This window comes from Megachile rotundata, unplaced genomic scaffold (genome assembly GCF_050947335.1).
Source record: "Megachile rotundata isolate GNS110a unplaced genomic scaffold, iyMegRotu1 scaffold1709, whole genome shotgun sequence".
Taxonomy (NCBI): domain Eukaryota; kingdom Metazoa; phylum Arthropoda; class Insecta; order Hymenoptera; family Megachilidae; genus Megachile; species Megachile rotundata.
Window position 1 is genome coordinate 2323 of NW_027475005.1, and position 16755 is coordinate 19077.

The 16755-nt window shown below is 33.9% G+C and overlaps 3 protein-coding genes across 8 annotated transcripts; all 3 read left to right on the top strand.

Annotated features, from left to right (window-relative positions):
- The first annotated feature begins 2090 nt into the window (after window positions 1–2090).
- Window positions 2091–5657, top strand: LOC105662118 (uncharacterized). 2 transcript variants are annotated; one of them, XM_012282322.2, is made up of 3 exons: window positions 2091–4518; window positions 4598–4785; window positions 5484–5657. In XM_012282322.2, exon 1 carries the CDS (start codon window positions 2366–2368, stop codon window positions 4307–4309), a length of 1944 nt encoding a protein of 647 aa, XP_012137712.2. In that variant the 5' UTR covers window positions 2091–2365; the 3' UTR covers window positions 4310–4518; window positions 4598–4785; window positions 5484–5657. The 2 variants fall into 2 exon arrangements, with proteins under 2 accessions (XP_012137712.2, XP_012137711.2); XM_012282321.2 differs by having other exon boundaries at window positions 4614–4785.
- Window positions 5658–7905: 2248 nt separating this feature from the next.
- LOC143266584 (chymotrypsin-like protease CTRL-1) lies at window positions 7906–11308 on the top strand. 3 transcript variants are annotated; one of them, XM_076541977.1, is made up of 7 exons: window positions 7906–8284; window positions 8673–8877; window positions 9214–9669; window positions 10106–10289; window positions 10467–10717; window positions 10787–10941; window positions 11065–11308. In XM_076541977.1, exons 2-7 carry the CDS (start codon window positions 8778–8780, stop codon window positions 11215–11217), a joined length of 1299 nt encoding a protein of 432 aa, XP_076398092.1. In that variant the 5' UTR covers window positions 7906–8284; window positions 8673–8777; the 3' UTR covers window positions 11218–11308. The 3 variants fall into 3 exon arrangements, with proteins under 3 accessions (XP_076398092.1, XP_076398094.1, XP_076398093.1); XM_076541979.1 differs by lacking the exon at window positions 7906–8284 and having other exon boundaries at window positions 10787–10936; XM_076541978.1 differs by lacking the exon at window positions 7906–8284 and having other exon boundaries at window positions 8673–8802.
- A 284-nt stretch (window positions 11309–11592) lies between these two features.
- On the top strand, window positions 11593–16702 carry LOC100881608 (anaphase promoting complex subunit 5 ida). 3 transcript variants are annotated; one of them, XR_001096368.2, is made up of 13 exons: window positions 11593–12071; window positions 12192–12241; window positions 12317–12696; window positions 12771–12924; window positions 13014–13195; window positions 13268–13381; window positions 13449–13578; window positions 13666–13968; window positions 14052–14173; window positions 14251–14518; window positions 14584–14973; window positions 15088–15576; window positions 15640–16702. XR_001096368.2 is itself a non-coding variant. In XM_003704570.3 (12 exons), the coding sequence occupies exons 1-11, from the start codon at window positions 11927–11929 to the stop codon at window positions 14950–14952; spliced, it is 2217 nt and encodes a 738-aa protein (XP_003704618.2). In that variant the 5' UTR covers window positions 11593–11926; the 3' UTR covers window positions 14953–14973; window positions 15088–16702. The 3 variants fall into 3 exon arrangements, 1 of the variants encoding a protein (XP_003704618.2); XR_001096367.2 differs by having other exon boundaries at window positions 15088–15793; window positions 16020–16701; XM_003704570.3 differs by having other exon boundaries at window positions 15088–16702.
- The last annotated feature ends 53 nt before the right edge of the window (window positions 16703–16755 follow it).

The following is a 16755-nucleotide window of genomic DNA, read 5'->3' on the forward strand; positions in this document are numbered from 1 at the left end:
ACCACACCATAAAACTCATTAAATGTTCACAAAAATTTGTAAAAACACAGGTAATAACACCATAAAACCCGGTAAAATATTTAAAAAATAATGGTAAAACACTTGTATAACAATACTTTAAAACACACTAATGCATTCATATACACATGCACAATTATAAATTAAAACACCCCGGTAAGTACTTTGACACATGAGGAACCACACCATAAATCGTGCTAATACGCCCCCATATTTATTAAAAAATATTTGTTAAAGCACACTAAACACTAGTAATAACACACTAGGTACACTAATATATCCGTATATGCATGCAGGTAACACACTGGTTAAGTCACTGACACTTGTAGAATCACACCATAAATTTTATTAATACACCCACATATTTATTAAAAAATATTTGTTAAAGCACACTAAACACTAATAGTAGTACACTAGGTAACGCATGGACAAGCACAGTATCGGATAAGTGAACCCTTGACTCGTACCGGTAAGTGTTGACAGCAGAGATCCGACCTCCTCGACTTCCAAAACAAAACTGAGCAGCGGCGACCTCTTCAAGTGTACGAGCTATTGGTACATTACAGCAGCCAATTAGACATCACGAATTGCACCAATATATCGAATTCAAGTGTATGAGTGATTGGCAGTGTACAGTAGCCAATTAGAGATCATGTAATCCACCAATAGCGTGCAACCACTCTCATTGGATGTTGTATAATTATTTTAACGTTAATTTTTTTATAATTTCATATTTTTCGACTGTTTATTAACAAATTTATTGCTGGAATTATTTAAATTTATTATTTTTATTAACTTACTCTAACAGATATGTTGCATAATTTGTTAATTAATATATTACGATATATTTTATTGTAACTCATTTACATAAATTAATTATTGTAATTCATTATTTTCATAACTTTCGAGTATCTTGTAAATTATTTACGAGTTATTGTATTCAAATTTATTTTGTGAAATTTTTTGTAATTACTTTTTACCGAAAAGACTATAGTGCGCGAACTGTTTTGAGCACATAATAGTTCCATATTTTTCAAAAAGTTTCATTCTTATGTTGTTAAAAATTCAAATCTACGCGCGGTTGTTAAAAAGTGACGTCATAAACGAAATGGAAAAGTGACGCCATCTCTCCTGCGAACAGGGTGAACTACACGTTTTTGAAACTGTAGTTTCATTAGTTTTTCACACTGCCACTGAATGGCGCCACATGTATTTTTTCCGTTAAATTCAATTAATAATTGATTTTATTAATATAATTGATTATAATATGAATTGAATTACATCGAAGTGTAAGACCAATTAACTTCGAATTCTTTTGACTTTACTAAATTATTATCACTTTTTAACCAACCTTAAGATAATGCTACAGGAATAGCAAAAAATTTTCTCTCGAATCACTGAATACCATTCTCACAGATATCTTCTTTTGCAAAAAACCACTTACTTACAAATTTGAATTGATATCGGAGCAGAACAGTTTCGCAGAGTTTCGCCAAATTTTGTGTTCATATAAAATTGTTAATTACATCACACACTCAAAATGTAGTGATCATCAAAGCCGTCGGTCATGAAGAACTATTTACTTTTCGTCGTTGGTCATAAAGAACTCTATTTATTTTTCGTCGTTGGTTATAAAGAACTCTGTCATATTAACAAATGAAAAATGTTAAATCCAATTAGACAAAATTGAAGCTATCATCATTTAAACGTTTTCAATTTTGTTAAATCACAAAATCATTCATTTATTCTGTTCTCAGACTTTCACTCAAACGCATATATTGAAATAAATATCTATTAGGAATTTAATAATAATAGTTACCTTTATGAATTAATTTATTAATTTATTATAATATTGGAAGACATTTCCCATAAAAAAAAGCATCACTGACGCCATCTAACACGATGAAAAGCGATTATCCGCTAGCAGCGATTGTAGTACTGGTCCGTGGTTTCAACCAAAGTATCTACAATATCGATTGGAATACGAATCGGTCAATAACTCGAGATAGCCGTATGGGATGAGTGTGGGTGTGGCACTGCGCATCCTACTGCGCAGGTCAGACGGCACAACTCTTCAGCTAGATATAGCAAGCTTACGTCACATACGCTACGTACTATCTACATACGACAGGTCGGAGTCTTTTGCAAAGCAAACATACAGTTTTTTAAGAGTTTTAAAAAGTTAATAGTTAGTGTTTTTAAACAAGTAAACTAGTTTTAAGTGCAGTTTCTTAAGTGATTTACTTTTTAAGTTATTTTATTTCCTATGTGACTGAATGCTCCGTGCGAATTAGTTTTTTACTTCGTGCTTCATGTGATACAGTTTTTTAAGCATACTAAAGTTAAAATGAGCGATGCTAAGAAAAGCAATAGTGACATTACTTCCAGTGGAGAGAAAGCCCGTAAAAGAAAATTGTATCCTTCGACGAGAAGATTATCGAAGAAAAAAGGAAGTCGCGAAAGACGACGCCGCTTATTTTCTCTGGAAAGGAACTCGCAAAATACTGATGCTGACGTACTCGCCACGGAACTTCCTGAGGAAAATCGGCTGTCACAATCCGATGAACAAATACCCATGTCTACGTCATGGGAAGTAACTCCAACACAGCAAAAAGAGGAAAGTGCAGAGGGGACCATATCGGCATCTTCCGATGGCGAAAAAGATAACTGGGTTTTGGAAAAAGTCGCAACACCCAAGAAAGAAGAAATCTCTTTTTCAAGTGCGTTAAATATCGTGAACATGCAGCACATGTTTGAGGAAATAAAAAAAATTGGCCATCATGCCGATAAGCGGGAAGATTGCGGAATAAAATATTTGCAAATCACCGGTGTGAAACAGATAGGCTTAAAGACTACGCTTAATGTAACGTGCACTATGTGCAATTTCAGAGGCGAAATCCGCAGTCAACCTAAGGAAGTTCAGGAAATGGACATAAACTACAGTGCCGTGGCTGGAACAATGTTTACCGGAGGCAGCTTTGCGCAGATGGAAGAATTTTTGACGGCAATGAACATACCATGCATGTCGAAAAGGCTGTTCCTGAAAAGTCACGACGAAATAGTAAATGCGTTGATCGCCGCTGCGGAGGAGGAAATGATAGTAGCGGCTGAGGAGGAAAAGCAATTGGCTATCGAGAGAGGCGATATCGTTCCTCAATCCGGCATTCCGCACATTCCTGTCGTTACTGACGGAAGCTGGATGAAGAGATCCTACCGCACCGGTGCATTTTACTCCGCGTCTGGAGTTGGTGTGATAGTCGGCTATCACACCAAAAAAGTTCTATACCTCGGTGTACGTAATAAGAGATGCAGAATATGCGAAGGTGCCACTAGAAGAAAGGAACCACCACGAAAGCACGCGTGTTTCAAAAATTGGGACATAGGCAGAGCATGTACCGCCATGGAAAGCGAAGCCGTGCTTGAAGGATTCAAAACCAGCGTTGAAACACGTGGATTGATTTATTCGACGGTGATTGCTGACGGTGATAGCAGTGTACACAAAAAAATTCTAGACGCAGATCCGTACAAATCGGAGATTCGTGTGAAAAAAATCGAGTGCACGAATCATTTGTTACGGAACTTCTGCAGGAAAATGAGGGAAATTGCCAAGAAGACGAAAGGACCAACGAGGAGGGCCATAGAAAACAACATTCTGCGCATGCGCTCCGCGATCGTAAGAGCCGCGCAATATAGAAGGAAGGAAGATATATCACGCGAGGAAAAAATGAAAAATTTGTGCCGCGATATTAATAATGTTCCAAGCCACGTGTTCGGCGAGCACGCAGAGTGTGACAAAATAAGCTACTTTTGCGACGGAAAAAGTAAGCAAAATGAAAAGAACATGGTACCACAATTAAAGAGTGCGGGAGTGTACGAACAAATAAAAGAAAAACTGCAGCCACTAACGACTCACGCGGAGAGCTTGTTATGCAACTACACAAACAATCCTGCGGAGTGCTTTAACAGTGTCATCGTCAAGTATATCGGCGGAAAAAGAATAAATTTCAGTCAACGGGGTTCGTACACGGCGAGATGCGCTGCCGCCGTAATACAGTATAACACCAAGGCAGTCATGTCGCGGTTAACTAAAGCTATGAAGAAAGAACCGGGCATAATTTTATTAAAAATGGAGCAAAAAAGAAAGGAGAGAAACGAAAAAAATATTAAAAGACGAAAAGAAACAGGAACGTCGACAGGAATGTCGCAAGCGCGCAAACTAATGCGCGCCGAAGAAGATGAGGATTACGGGCCAAACGCTTCGCAACCGGACATAAATGAAAATACACGTTGAAATTAAGACTGATTTAATTTTGGAAATGCTCGTTTAACGGTTGATTTGCGGTCAACGCCCGTACGGAGATTTTTACTTTGAAAGGTCTACCTGCGGCGCAGACACCATAAGAAGTCAGTGACACGGAAAAAGTTTTTCCACCTGCACGCAATGTTCGATTAGGGGCAGCAGACAACAAAGGAATCAGCAAAGATGCTGTAAGATAAAAGGTAAAACAAAGCTAAGTTGAGAATACAAGATTCTATTATAGAATACCCAACCAAGGGCGTTTTCGAATGGTTTTTTTAGGAACGTCTTCTTTTAGTTCTGAGAGACCCCCCCAATCCCAGAGTCTCGAGGCTATTTGTGGCTCTTGTTCCAGCAGCGCTGTCGTGATGGTCGTCGTGTCGTGACCTTGTGTCTCTGGTTTATTAGAGGAGAATTTTGGACAATGCAAAGAAGAGAGGGAGCCGGTGATTTTTACTTAGCAATGAACGGTAAATATAATTTTTAATAAATTTTATTGCATTGTATAGCATGTTATGAGAGACAGAGTACTGTAAAAAATATGTGATGTACATTGTTTGATGTTTTGCCGAATGTAGAAAATAACTGAAGGCGGAGAGCGAACGTAAAGAAACAGTAACACATCGGACAATTCTAATGCAAGAATAAAACTTTTTTATTTTTGATTTCTTTTTATATGAAACTTTAACTAATATATTTGTAAAATTTTCCTGATTAAAGATAACGTATTTCGAAACATTTATTTGTAATCTCAAACATTACGCATACGTCGAGGGCTTACCTCGATAAGATATTGTAAGTAAATATGACCCGAATCATGTCGTGTTTGGTCTTATTTTAATCAGGAAAATATCACGAATATAATGGAAAAGGTTGTATAAAAAATGGATTAAAAATAAAAAAGTTAGTAGTACATAAGCACTGCAAACAATTGAAGACTTTTGATCTTTGCCGACTGCCACGATTGCAGCGTCTCTTTTTTTTCACTCGCTGTCCTTCTCTTCGTTGGAAACTTTCAGCGTCAATTGAATCAGTAAATATAGACCAAATTATATCGTGTTTGGTCTCATTTCAAACAGAGAAATGTGAGAAGTCAATTGGCGAAAGTTTGATAACGAAAGAATGAAAAATAAGAAGGTTTCATATTTGTATGTGTATTGTTTTACAGATATACTCCACTCGGATCATGTGGCACTTCTCGGTAAGCGGGTTTCTGGCGTCGCCAGGGGACCTCCCCCCAGTAGTGAAGATAACATTCCTGCTTTATGCCATAAAGAATATTTTTGCTTACATAAAATAATTACATACAAATGAACAATAAATAAATGTAATTTTTAATAGATTTTACTGTTTTGCAAGATAATATCAATTTTTAACCAGGTTTTACCAATTTATAATTTCAATTTATTCACAAAACCTTGTTTGAATAAATCTCATATTACAATTCTAACCTTTCGACTTCGTTGCGACACTTCCTTTGTTCCTTCTTTTGTATTCGTTACGATTAGAAAGCTTGACACGTGTATTCCTACAAGTTTGTCATGTCCAAAAATAGGTTGATAAGGCAACAGCGTAATGATCTGGCAACTATGCCTTCGCGTCGCGTCCCTGTCCAAATTTGATGGGTGACAGAAATAACATTTTATGTGTAGAAGATAGATGACGAAAGGAAATTGAAAAAAAAATCTGTGTTTTACGAAAGGAAACATCTGTCAAATCGGTTTTTGACAACTCAAAAAAAAATTGTGTACTATTTTCGCGTCGCTTCCTACCTTACCGACGATCGATTATTCTGAAAATGATGTTAAACAAAAATTTAAATAATAGTTTTGTAAAAATATTGTTTATGAACAAAATTGTTGACCGAAGGTTAAGATTAAATTTTTATAACGTGTTATTGTTTGCACTCTCACATTCTACTTTGTTTGGTTACCTACATGTAATAAATCAAAATCACAGAATTAATTAAGGTATTACCATAGAGTAAACCAGAGATAACACTCTCTGTCGGCACCTTTGATTTCTCGAAAACGCTGTCCCTTCAAATGGGTTGTACAAACGAGCGGGAAATCTAAATCGAGCAAATCTACTTTCATGTCAACCTCTAATAATTTGGAATATAATTGTAATAAATTTTCTGTATATTACTAATATTGTGTTTCGAGGTATTTTCATCAATTTTACGGCGTTGAAAAGTTGAAAAGAAAAGAATATACTAAAATGATTGCTCTACAAAATATATTTGAAGAATATGTATTACGGAAATGATTATTACAAATAACTTGTAAGAAAATGAAAAACTTATCACAAGAAATTACGGATGAATGTGTTACAGAGATATGACAAAATATTTATTAGAAATAAATTATTGGTGAATATGCAAGTTTAAACTATTCTTTTTCGACCGCCATACTTCTACATTATGCACCCTCGATTCTTTTGATTTCATTTAAATTGGCTGTGTCTCTGTATCGCATTAGGAGGTAGGTTTCCTTGCCTTGTTATGTCTACTCTTTGGTATAACTGTGATATGTAAACTTGATCCCGCGCCTTTTATCTCGATTAGTTTCTGGTAGTTTATAAAGCTATTTATTTAGAACGTCGCTCCGATTACATTTTCTCTTACGAAGAAGTCGATTATTGCGCAATCGACAATCGCGTTTGAAAGAAATAGATAAAATGGTGGTCAAAACACGAGAAGATGATTTACGTTGGAGCAATGGGAAATGTATGTTCTTTTCGGTGTTACAAATGTAGAACGATCTCCGTATTGCATGATAGTTATTTTTATTTTTAAATTGTTTAACATGCTTAATCAAGGAATGCAAAATTGACCGCCAAAAATTTGAAAGAGGACGTGAAGGATGATGGATACTTAACATAATTCTTTCTTTAAACATTTATTTTGTACATTTGCATTACATTCACGATTTCTGTTTCTTATTATACATTATACGAAATCTCAATTAATTAGCAGTAGTCTATATGACTAATTTAGAAATAAAAACTATGGGAAAGTATGGGATTTAATTTTATTTCAAGGTAGCGTAATATAGCAATAATTTTTCAAAATACTATTCCTCCGCCATTTTCTCATCACATCTTTTAATAATTCTACGTTGTAATATATGTGTAGGATCGAAATTATCGAGGATGACGGATTAACAGTTTTTTGGGGATAACAATAACAGAATAGTTTTAATAATTTAACAAAAGTACAAAAATCAACAAAAATATAAAAATCAAGTACAGACAATAATACGGTAACTTTTCGGAGAACTTACTACTTCCAACGTTACAAGACTGTCCCCCGACGCCACGACGTTTTCTTCGTTCTCTACCGATTCCCGCGTAAAACGAAACAATTGCTATACGATTCTTTGTTCCCTCGCTAATTTTCGCGCCAACTCGTAATACCGCCGAATTATCTTGGCGCCAATTGTCCGAGTCACCCGATCGCGCCCGACGACCCTCGAACAAACCGATCCCTCATATGTAAATATCAAAAGCTTTATTATTAAATATAAAAGGTCACTTGCGGTTAATATTCTTCTTTACACTCTTATTGCATACGACTATTTAGAAATGAAGTATCCTCTCAACATCATATTCTGACCTACCGCTATCAGTTACGCAGTTCGTCTAAATTAGCGGAATTGATCCTTGAGTCTCCGATAAGACAAAATTCTCGCTGAACATAAAGTTAAATGGAGTGGAACAATCAGAGTTTCAGGAAACATTAAAACTTCAAAGTTTATGGCGGAAATAAAACTTTATTTAACAACAATACTACCATGTAATACGTTAGGCTCACTGTTCTTAAAATATGTCATAGCAAGGATTAGACCTCGAACTGTGTTTTCTATCCATACAATAATGTACCGCTTTTAGTTTTTCCGCCAACTTTTGTATCAAATCAATGTCCTTTACAGCAATGACACCTTAATAGTCGAGTACTTTTAGTTTATGGTCAGAATCTTTGATTTTAGGAGCCTTTTATTTAGTTTTCTATTCAGATTGAATTATTGCTTGCTATGACTTTTTGAGGAAAACTTAGACTTTATTGTAGTCAATCTATTTCTTACTCGTAAAAGTTGTACGCACCCTTCTTGCAAAATTAAGCATCTCATCAACCTTATAAATAATTACTCTACAGATGAATAAAAAATATGGTCTAGTATAGAAACATCATAGTACAGAAGAAATATCGTTAGTACACTATAATAGGCGTACGATTATTCGTTATCAAATAGTGTCAAACTCTTTTCTAATTCAGCGGAAAATATTATTTGTAGAATCTAGACCAGTTTATATCGCATTTTGTGCATGTAGAAGTAATATGTAATACATATTGCAGATTCCTCCTACGTTCAAATTGAAGGAAATGGAAGGGGACGAATCGACAACATAAGAAGCGGTGGTTGAAAGTGACAGTAAAAGCAGAAGCATTCAACGATCAAGAATGGGGTTCCGATTTTCTATCAATGGTATATTATCGTCATTCGTATTTCTGTTCCTCACATATTCGACTGGAGCTGAATTAAATAAAATACTGTGCCAAGGTATATTCGATTCATTTTATCATACTAGAGGAATTAGCATTTCTGGAGGTACAAATGTAAAGCTAAGATTATCGCATCAAATTATAGTTGCTTACAAAGTAATTTCTGAAAACAAGTTAAAATTGCTATAAATAACGATAATAAGTTACGTTTCATTAACTGTAACCGACAGCAAATTTAATTCAGTTTAATAATTAAAAAACAAAGACAGCTCTGAACATCTTTTAAAATCGTATGAAACATTGTATTCATTTTTAATATCTATAATAATCAGTTTAAATGCGCTTCGTCCACGGGGACTTTTATTGTAACGAGTGTAAATATATATTTTTGCAGGCGAACCATGTACAATTAACGGATCACCGGGTACTGGTACGTATCTGAGAAAATGTTTACCGGTTTTGAACGCGTTTCGAAATGGATCTCCTATATCAGTGGGTGGATATTATTTTTTTGAACCTATTGTTTGCTGTCCGCTGAACGCATCAATGAGAATACGGTTTATGGCAACAATAACCGCAACACCTACTCAGCTGTCATCTACAACACCTACTGAATCATCATCTACGACAGGAACAATAACAATACCTACTCAACAATTATCCACAACACCAACCGCAATGACTACTGAATCACTATTTACAACAACACCAATCGTAACACGTACTCAACAATTATCTACAACACCAACCGCAACAGCTACTCAACAATCATCCACAACAACACCAACCGCAACACTTACGGAATCAACTTCAGAACCTCATGATCCTGAAAGTGAATTAACTGTAGGAGGTACGTGTATTCTTTTTTCAACACAAGTAAACCCTCGATATAAACAAATCTCTCGGGTCTGAACTTCCGCCTATATCGTGTAGTTTCTATATTGCTCAATGTTTCGTCAAATATGAGGACAACGGGAGAAGAAAATGGCTGACCGACTGAATGTAACAAACAGCAGCATACTCATCTGCGAGGATAAAACATTCATATTATAAAATTCTTCCTAATGTATTTGTAACATATTTTTGAATAGAGTGAGTACTCGTGTACGTTATTTTCGCTTATATCGAGGTTTTACTGTAATAAGTTGTGGTTCAAAGCGATGCGCCAGAAATTTAATTTTGTAAAATTTTTGTTTGATTATATCAATCAAAATTTGTATGATATGCGAGAGCGATTTGTGCCCAGAGCGTTTTTTGAAATTAATGCATCAAACTAATTATTTCAGATTGCCTACCGCCCTTTGGAATAATTAACGCAAGTCGGGAAGTTAAAAGTATCACAGAATATCCGTACCACGTCGCGATTTTTGTTATTGATGAGCAAGGTATCAAACAATTTATATGTGGTGGTTCTTTGATTTCTGAGTTATATGTTATAACCGCGGCGCATTGCACTTATAATAAAAGTATGTAAGTATTTATGTCGTTACTTGTCAATACAAAATCTGGGCGATTATTTTAATTATATTAATAGTGCGTCTAATCGGGATTATTTCAAAACCTAATACTAAGACTAATACTAAGGCTAATGATCGTGATCAAGATCCTACATTCATTCTGCTTGCTTCTAATTATTGTACGTTACAGCCACGAACTTCTCATTCGCACCGGAATTGTGGATCTTCGCACGAAAAATGACACGAATGCGACGTATCATCGAATATCCGGAATAATACAACACCCTAACTATACATTTCCTATCGTGTATCACGATATTACCCTTCTCAAGTTAAAATATCCCACAGACTGCTGGACGACATTTCGTGTGTGCGATGTTCGTTATCCACCCAAAAATTCTTTGGAAGCAATCGTTGTTGGATGGGGACAAACTACGGAAAGTAAATAAGAAAAACGCGACAAACAATTTGCGAAATATTATTCATTTCTCTTTTTTATTTTTCCTACAGATAATTCAGTCCCATCGCATCGCCTCTTGGAAGCTCGACTTCCTTTGGTACCAAATGATATTTGCAGTGAATTTATACACAAGTCTGAAGGACTTCCAAACGGTATTACGAATGAGCAATTGTGCGCTGGTGGCATGGGGAGAGGCACTTGTAAGGTTTAGTATCTTACACTTAGCTTTCAGATCTTTTTTCATTTTTGAAGTTATTGTTTCTTCATAATTGTGACAACGGCTGTTGCAGTGGTTGTCAAACCTTTTAACGTTAATATTTTTCTACAGGGTGATAGTGGTGGCCCGTTGATTCTCAGGGGTACCAAATGGACCTACTTAATCGGTGTTGTTAGTTTTGGTATACGCTGTGGTCCCAAGCCCGATGTGTATACAAGAGTTTCCTCCTACTTAAAATGGATAAAAAGTATTGTGCTTTGCTAGAACACATCGTCTGAGACATCTGAATACTAACATTAATGGCGTTTGATGTAGATTTATTCTCAAATTGAAAATAAAATGAGAACATGAACTAGTACTGAATGAAAAAAATGTATCTATGATTATTCTTTTTCTTTACAAAGGCTAATGTATATTTCGAAAAAAGCGTCAAGTTATATTAAGTGAAAAATGTTGAAGGTATTATTGTGGAAATGATACCGCAAATTAAACGAAATTTTTAAAGACAAATTTTTTTGTGTATGCACATATGCATATGATTGTTGCAGTTTTATTGAATACTGTTAATGTATATGTATGTAGTTGTATTGATTTATACAGTCATATATATAACTAACCTAACCCAGTCTAATGTAATCTAACCCAACCTATACATTCATAGTTTACAATGCAATTATAAGAATTTTTGAAAAATTATTTGGGCTCATTAAGGTGCCCTCATCAGTCACCACTGCGTGTACCGGCTAGGTACGGCATTGGCAGCAAGCTGTGACATCAGCTGACGTATGCGCATAAAGCTCTCGCGTGAGATAAAATCTCACGACTGTCCAACACTGCTTCAGAGGTCTCTTACGGCGAAAATAGTGAACTACGTTTAATTCTGTAGTCACTGAATACACGTTGGTTGTTTATGTTTCTTTAATAAAATTTGTTTGTTTGTATACAATGAAAATTATATAATTCTTTTAATTATATGTGTTGTAAAACGTTATTCAGTATGTCTGTAGATTTAATGAATATTGATGGAAATATAAAACGTGTACAGAAGGAAACTTTAACGCCATACAAAGTTGCAACTGTCATTTTAATTAAAGAATATTGTAATGAAACAACAAAAGGTATTTTTATTTTTGACATTTCTAAATGTTACAGTGCTGTAATATAATATTTGTAATTCTCTACAATCAACAACATGTGAAAACCAATATACTATTAATAATAATGTAATTTTTTTATAGCAATTGTTGAAAGACGTGACTTTTGTTTAGCTGCATTAAAATTGATTCAAGTAAGTGTTAGTCATTATTATAGTTATTTATATATATAATTTTGATTTCAACAAGTATAATATTTCTTTTTTCAGTCACCAGATATGGAGTTTAATGCATTATTGAATATATTATACTCTTCTGAATATATTTTGCATCGTTTTGCTCATCAGTTGGAGGTGCAATTAAATGTGTTGAAAGGAAAAGGAGTCGAAGGACTATTAGATCTATTTGATAGTGTTGGACGTCTGATGAAACCAACTTTAGATCATTCTCTTTCTTTGCCTGCGCTGAATAAAAATTCTGTTCTGGGATTATATATAAGGAGGGTTATTATTTTTTTTGAGAAATTACCTTTTGATCAAGTAGTTGCACTCTATGAAGCTTTAAAAAAATATTTAGAAAGAAGAACTAATACTTCCGAAAGTTCTGGTATTTGTATGGGTTCTAAACTAGATGATTCTTATTCGAATGAGTATGTTATTTTTTTTGTACAAGTTTTATTTGTATTTTCTTTATTTAAATTACAATATGTTATATCATCAACAGAATTAAAACAACTTGGGGTGGAAGGCAGGCAGAATTACTTGTTGCACAACAAGCGCATGCACTGCAGACAGATGAACACAAAGCAATGCCCCCTGCAGAGCTACAAGTTCTTGTACGAGAACTTTTAAGTTGCAGTCCTTATTATGCTGAAGCTGTGAGTACTGTGTGGTAAGAGTATTTTTCTGTTTACATGTAAGTGTAAACAAAAATGTCTTTATATTATTTATTTCTTAATTGTTTCAGCATTATTTAAGTTACTTAAATTGCTTAAGAGTTAACGAATATTGTGGGGCTGTAGATAGTCTATATCATTGTTTCGATAGATTAGCTGCTATGGAAAATCGTTCTGCACCTGAAGATAGGCCTCGTATCTTTAGATATGCAGCTTTAAATTTAGCGGTTCTACATGCTCAATTTAATCATAAGTATGTTCTAATACAAACTTTCAAGTTGATTACTAAATCGATTTTGTGTTAATGTTTTTTTTCTTTTAAAAGAGAAGTAGCACAAGCTGCTTTAAAAGAAGCTATCATGATGGCACAAGAAGCTGGTGATAATGTATGTTTACAATTAGCTCATGCTTGGATGTACTATTTAACTACTAGGCAAAAGTAAGTTTTGAAATTACTTAATAAGTACTGATACGTATTAATCATCATATCATTGATGTATTTTTAGAGGGCCTCTTATAGAAAGATCCGTCGGTAAAGCGAGTATGTTAGGAATAACTCATACAACTGGATTAGGTCTTATTGCATACGCACATAACTCTGCTTTAGAAGCTAAGAATCCATCGCAGGTGTTTGAGGTATAAGTCTACATAAATGTAATTGTTACAATTTTAGAAATATTATGTTTATTTAATATTTAACGATAATTAAACTTTTAATCGCAGACTTTGACAAAATCTGACGTTTTGAATTGTCAACATTCCATGATAGATTTAATGTCAATGACGTATGCTGAAAAATGTGCATTATGGGCGTATTATGGTAAGACCGAGATGTCTTCAATTTGCGCGCAACTGTTACTTTTACATAATACAGGGGATAAAAAACAACACATGTTCAATGGACCATCTACGTGTCAGGCTGTTGTTAACGTTGCAAATATTTTAGTAGAATTTGGTGAATATTCTTTGGTTGACATTGTACTTGCTCATGCTAAAGAAAGGTTTCCTAATGAACCTTGTAATAAGGTATTATTGACAAATATAATTTTTATCTTAATTAAATAAATGTATGTGACATGTTTATAACATTTCCTATGACTACTTCATAGATATGGATGTTGAGCGAGCAACTTTATATATTCACACAATCAGTGAGACAAGAAAAATGGAGTGAAGCTGAAGCAATAGCATCAAATATATCAAGTTTAGATTCATTGGAATGTAAATTTAGGTATAGTAATATTTATTTTAAAATGACACGTGAATACTCTTTATTTACATAAATTTTACATGGAAAACAATTTTCAGGTTGGCAGAAGTTTATTTAGGCAAAGGAGACTATCCCAAAGGTTTAGAGTGCATTGACAGTATCGAGAAGGATGAACAAATTATACCTCAAAATAGAATACGAGCTATGATTCTTTCAAGTCAGTTAATGTGTGCATCTGTTTCACCAGAGAATAGAATTGCAGGAGCAAATTCTCTAGTGCTTCTTAATACAGCCTTAGAATTGGCTGTAAAAAACCATTTATCTTATTACGAAGCATTAATTAAAATGCATCTTGCAAATATTCAGGTAATAAATTTAATTAATTTCTAATACCGTTATATTAATAATTATTGATTCCATTAATATTTCAGTTAATAATGAATATGCCGACCTTAGCATTAAATTTAGTGGAGGAAGTAATTACTCAAATCTTAGCTCATGGAGGATATTATGATCAAGGTAGAGCGTTTGTTTTATATGCGAAATGTTTAGTTGCTACCGCTCCTGCAAGCGATAAAGCACGAAAAGAAGTGATTTTAAAAGCAATTAAAATACTTTCTAAAGCGAAAGATTATTTTACAAAAGTCGAAGCATTTGGAAGACTTCGAACGACATTGTGTTTAGAATCTCTATTATGCCACGAGATTGATCTCAAAACTGAACGAAACCAATGTGCTTTTGAATTTCGTCAGCTCGACCAACAACTACTTACAAAACTGGATAATTTGTCTTTGTATTAAAAGAATAAGCATAAATAAAAGGTACATGGAATTGAAGTATCTTTTTTGTATTTATAAATAAAGTATTTACTTCTTAATTTTTATTCTGTTTATGTATTTATATTAATTTTAAAACATTTATATCAACTGCTATAGTTGCCTATGATATGCATATTATGCTTCCAAAATTAATAAATTTCACAACGAATCAGATTTGTGAAAGAAATGGAACTTGAGGAAAAGCGAGGATACGAATAACGACAAGCATACAATAGAAACATTTATTTATAGAATCCGCTGCAAAGATACAACGGAAGTTTTGATAATCTAGTTTTCTACCTACTCCGATACAGGAGTTAGGTACATTCATAGAAATATAAGAGTAGAATGCACGAGCGTGTTGAAGAAATGATACAGAAATAGAAAGGAAATTATGTCCTTGTTTGATCACGTATTTTTATCTATTCCTATATTACAATCATTCACACGCTAGCATATGATTCATGCACTTTATTCTTATATAAGTATGAGTACAATTCATGCGAGTTGTTTTCATGTTTCACTTATTTCGCAACGTCATCTTGATTCTTTATGAAGATTCAACTCGCACGAATCATGTAATAAGTGCACACGAGACACAGATAGGTGAGCGACGGTACACGGAAATTGCAAGGATGAATTTTCACCAAAAAATGCGATCCTTTCTAGGAGTATTAACCCCGACAATTTCGGTGACACGTCAAAGACATTAGATGATGCTTTGTTGAGGAAAGTTTGGATGTGTATAAGTGATAGATTACATCCGGTACAACACGTCAAGAAACACGCATATAGGTTTTGAATTCTATCAGTGACGTCTTCTGTGAGCAATTTTTATCTTATTCAAGATTCTCTATATTCGAAAAAAGCATTTGTTTCCTTCACATTGTTAATTATTCTTCCTATAGTGCTAATAGTGAGACTCATTTTGCAATTACATTTTCATTTTAATCGGATATGTTTTTTATTTTCGAAAACATGTCTTTCGTTTAACGATTACAATAACTTATTTCAAATAAACCTGTAATGTTTTCTTGTTTCAAACACAGGTGCTCACTTTACAATACAACAGAGTGGGGAAGACGTACGAAGATACACAGCCGGGTTTACACACAATACTTCTTTTTTTTGATTTTTCTAGATACAGCAATGTCACGGTTTACTATATTGTCACCATCTTTTCATTTGTTCAGGCGTGCTACAACTAAATTATGCACGAATCACGCAATAAACTCAATTTCTTACAGAAAATTAGATGAAAGTTTGCAGAGTTTGTTTCTAATGGCAGATACTTTATTTTAATTCTAGATTAAATTTATTTAATAGCTTCTCTCAAACTTATTTAATTACACAGCCTCTGGCCATCTTAGCGTTTTTAATATTTTTCATTCCTTCTTAATAAATTCATAAAGATAAACTGAATTTTTGTAATAAAGCATTAAACTGAGAGTTACAAAGGCAACTGATCAATGTGACTGAAAGATCAACATATTTATAATCAATTAAGTTAACTCAAGTTATTATTTACTATTTGTATGATGTATTGTTTTGGCAGTCATGTGTTGTAGATACATTAACATATTGCAAATTTGTTTAAAACTTTTGGAATTATTAATTTTAAGAATGAAACGCCATTGTGTTTAAATTATTGCTGATCATCATTTGTAATATTATTTATAAAGCATAATTGCATCTTACTTCAATAAAAAAAGAAGAAAATCATACGCAAAATACAATCGTGTATCACTAGAACAATTACAAAATGAATGAATGTATTTATACAAA

Bases quoted from the DNA above. Each gene is read 5' to 3' on its own strand.
- LOC143266584 (XM_076541977.1), top strand. From the start codon at position 8,778: ATGGGGTTCCGATTTTCTATCAATGGTATATTATCGTCATTCGTATTT. The intron at 9,670-10,105 runs GTACGTGTATTC...TAATTATTTCAG, and splicing joins AAGTGAATTAACTGTAGGAG to ATTGCCTACCGCCCTTTGGA. The intron at 10,290-10,466 runs GTAAGTATTTAT...TGTACGTTACAG, and splicing joins TGCACTTATAATAAAAGTAT to CCACGAACTTCTCATTCGCA.
- LOC105662118 (XM_012282322.2), top strand. From the start codon at position 2,366: ATGAGCGATGCTAAGAAAAGCAATAGTGACATTACTTCCAGTGGAGAG.
- LOC100881608 (XM_003704570.3), top strand. From the start codon at position 11,927: ATGTGTTGTAAAACGTTATTCAGTATGTCTGTAGATTTAATGAATATT. The intron at 12,072-12,191 runs GTATTTTTATTT...ATTTTTTTATAG, and splicing joins TTGTAATGAAACAACAAAAG to CAATTGTTGAAAGACGTGAC. The intron at 13,969-14,051 runs GTATTATTGACA...ACTACTTCATAG, and splicing joins CTAATGAACCTTGTAATAAG to ATATGGATGTTGAGCGAGCA.